The sequence below is a fragment of the Coffea arabica genome, chromosome 6e, assembly GCF_036785885.1.
Source record: "Coffea arabica cultivar ET-39 chromosome 6e, Coffea Arabica ET-39 HiFi, whole genome shotgun sequence".
In the NCBI taxonomy this organism is placed as follows: domain Eukaryota; kingdom Viridiplantae; phylum Streptophyta; class Magnoliopsida; order Gentianales; family Rubiaceae; genus Coffea; species Coffea arabica.
Genome location: NC_092321.1, coordinates 58,139,119 through 58,142,118, shown reverse-complemented (window position 1 = coordinate 58,142,118; position 3,000 = coordinate 58,139,119). Strand labels below are relative to the sequence as shown.

General features: G+C 36.7%; 1 protein-coding gene across 1 annotated transcript; it reads right to left on the bottom strand.

Moving 5' to 3' along the window:
• Positions 1-431: 431 nt before the first annotated feature.
• On the bottom strand, positions 432-2,525 carry LOC140009679 (6,7,8-trihydroxycoumarin synthase-like). The gene is made up of 2 exons (XM_072055874.1): positions 1,613-2,525; positions 432-1,418 (listed from the first exon to the last, which is right to left on the bottom strand). The coding sequence occupies exons 1-2, from the start codon at positions 2,492-2,494 to the stop codon at positions 843-845; spliced, it is 1,458 nt and encodes a 485-aa protein (XP_071911975.1). The 5' UTR covers positions 2,495-2,525; the 3' UTR covers positions 432-842.
• Between the last annotated feature and the right edge of the window lie 475 nt (positions 2,526-3,000).

Sequence of the window (3,000 nt, the reverse complement as noted above, 5' to 3'; positions counted from 1 at the left end):
GAATCTGGCAGGCGTGTTGTGCGAATTAATCAAGACCCGTGGCTATTTTGACACTTAAATTTCAGCCTTGCGGTATTCAAATCAAAATGAAAAAAAAAAAATGAAGAATGTCGAAACTTGTCCATTCAAGTTTTACTCTTCGCAAACAAGTTTCGAGGGGGCATTTGTAGATAATGGAATTTTAATTAAATTCTAAAAATTACCATTGGTCTATTAAATATTTTTGTCCAATCGGATATTGCCATATGGCACGTACACTTGGAAAAATTGGTTATTAAATGACCAATTATATTTTGCCACGTGTCAAGGCGAGGTGTTCCACATCAATTCAAATTGCAGGGATATCTCCACCAACCAGATCATATCATGTCACATGTCCATTGGATAAATATCTAAATATTTATTTCGTATTAAAGGGATAATATTTAGAGTTATTTAATCCAAGTATATCTCTTATATACTGCAATAGCTTGGCCGGTCAAACGGCGCCATGTCACGTGTCCCCACGAGTTTGGCCAATCGATAAATTTCTTATCTCTTTATCAATAAATATAAAATGAAGAGATAATATTTGACTGGTACAGTCCTAATATGACTGCACGTCTTGCAAGACAAGTAAAGTGGTACACAGGTTCTCAACCTCTACTTCTTGCTACAGCTATAAATAGGGGCCTCTCAACCAAATCAAGGACACAGATACAGAGGCACACACCAGGAGGCATCTCATACACTCAAGTGGTGAAGTTCCAAACTACTAAGGTCTGGGTCTCTAAGCTCCTCAAGTCTTCCGCATATCAAGGCTTGAGCTTTCAAATATTTTCCAGTTCTTCAAATCTTCCATATCAAGATTTGAAAGAATCGGTGGTGGATCCAAGAACAAGCTGCGAAGCCCTTGGATTGGTGTTCGAGGAGAAGAATCGAGGGAAACTCTCCACAAGTTCGAGAAAACCCCAGAGATTGTACCTACATATTTTTCTAAATTTATATATCATACATTTGTCATGTATTTTCGTGTCGTTTTGCAGACTTGAAATTTTATCGCGTACAATACTATTCAAAAATCTTTCTGGCATAAAATCATCTGGACTTTTCCAACATTCAGGATCTCTTCCAATAGTCCATGCATTAATGAAAACTAATGTTTTGTACTTAATTTCATAGCCTTCGATTGTGCATTCTTGTGTAGTTTCTCTTGGCCCTAGAAGTGGAGCTGGAGGGTATAATCTTAGAGTTTCTTTTATCACTGCTTTTAGATAAGGAAGCTCCTGAATATCTTCTTCATCTACTCTTCCTTTTTCTCTGACCAATTTTCTCACTTCTGCTTGTATTTTCTTTAGTGCAGAAGGGCTCTTCATCAGGGCTGTCATTGCCCAAATAATTGTTGCTGCAGCTGTATCCGTCCCAGCAATAAATATATCCTGTGATAAAAGGGTAAACGATTATTATTAAGGACCATATCAACTATTTTAACGCAAAAAAAAAAAAAAACTTTCAGTTTACTTGATTTATGTTGAGAAAACCATGTACCAATATGCTTGTTAAAGAAGATGAAAAAAGAAAGAAAGAAGAGGAAATTCAACAATTGATTATCTTGAAAATAGGGATATACTACCATGAGAATTGCCTTTATGTGATCCCAAGATAGGCCTATAATTGATGATTGTTCTTCTTTTAGCTGAATTAAGAGATCGAGCAAATCATCCTTCATGCTTTGTGGTCTGTTTGGATTGAGATGCTCCTGTATCAACTCTTGGTAGAATAAATCCAGCTCATTGAAATTCTTCTCAAGACGTTCAATAATCCCAGAAAATTTATCTACCCAACTGAATGAAGGAAAATAATCTGAGATGAAGAAACCCCCAATCATGGCCTGGGATTCTTGTAAAAGTTTATCGAATCGCTTTCTCTGGTGCCCTTCCTCATCGTACCTCTTTCCAAAGGCAACTCTACATATTATAGTGCTCGTCAAGGACATTATTATGGTCCTTAAATCAACTAGTTGTGATGAAGATGAGAGATTTACGATCTTTTGAATCATGCTCGAAATTTCATCTTCACGAATGGGACGAAAAGATTGTACTCTTTTAAGGCTAAAGAGTTGGAGGACACAAATCTTCCTCATTTCCCTCCAGTAGTCACTGTAAGGTGAGAATGCAATATCCCTTCGATTGTATGACAGCTTTTGCCGCCCAACAGAAGCTGGCCGGCCGGAGAACACAAGATCATGGGTTGTCAGGGCCTGTTTTGCCATTCTTGCTGAAGAAATTACTAGTACTGGAACTGAACCAAGCTGTAATGACATGAGGGGGCCATATTTCTTGGAGAGTTGGCTTAGGAATTCATGAGCCTTTTCACTGTCGAATTGGTGCAAGTTCCCAATGAATGGGAGCCCTGGAGGACCTGGTGGTTGACGGATATTTCTGAGTTTCTTGTGCTTTTTACCTATGGATATAAGGATTGAAAAAAGGAGCAATAAGAGAAAAAGCATTGTCATCTTTAATTGAAGGATAGCGGTGAAGTGAGATAGGCTCAAGGGCTCAGTATTTAAAGGCGCTGAAAGGTAATTAGAATATCACTAGGTGCCTGTTTGTGGAAACCAACCTTGATTCGTGTTTCTCCAATTCAATTCTACCCAATTCTGTCCAGTTGATATAATTATTACCACATTTGGTGGAAACTTATATAATTTTAGTGTAATCATGAAATTCATCAACTCGTACCCAAAATTGTAGGAGTTTGTATCATATATTAATTAGATTGAAATGGAGTAGAAGTCAATTGTAGAGCCCCATTTCCAACCAACCTAAACCTATCATAACTTTATACGTACATATACTTATATATACATATACATATATACATATATCTATAGTAAAATTTATGGAGATTCTAAACCTTGAAATTATATATGTAAAATATATGAAAAGCCCCATTTCCACCCTAGACCCATACATACATATGTATGTAAAATATATAATACATTGGTTTAAATGGAGATTC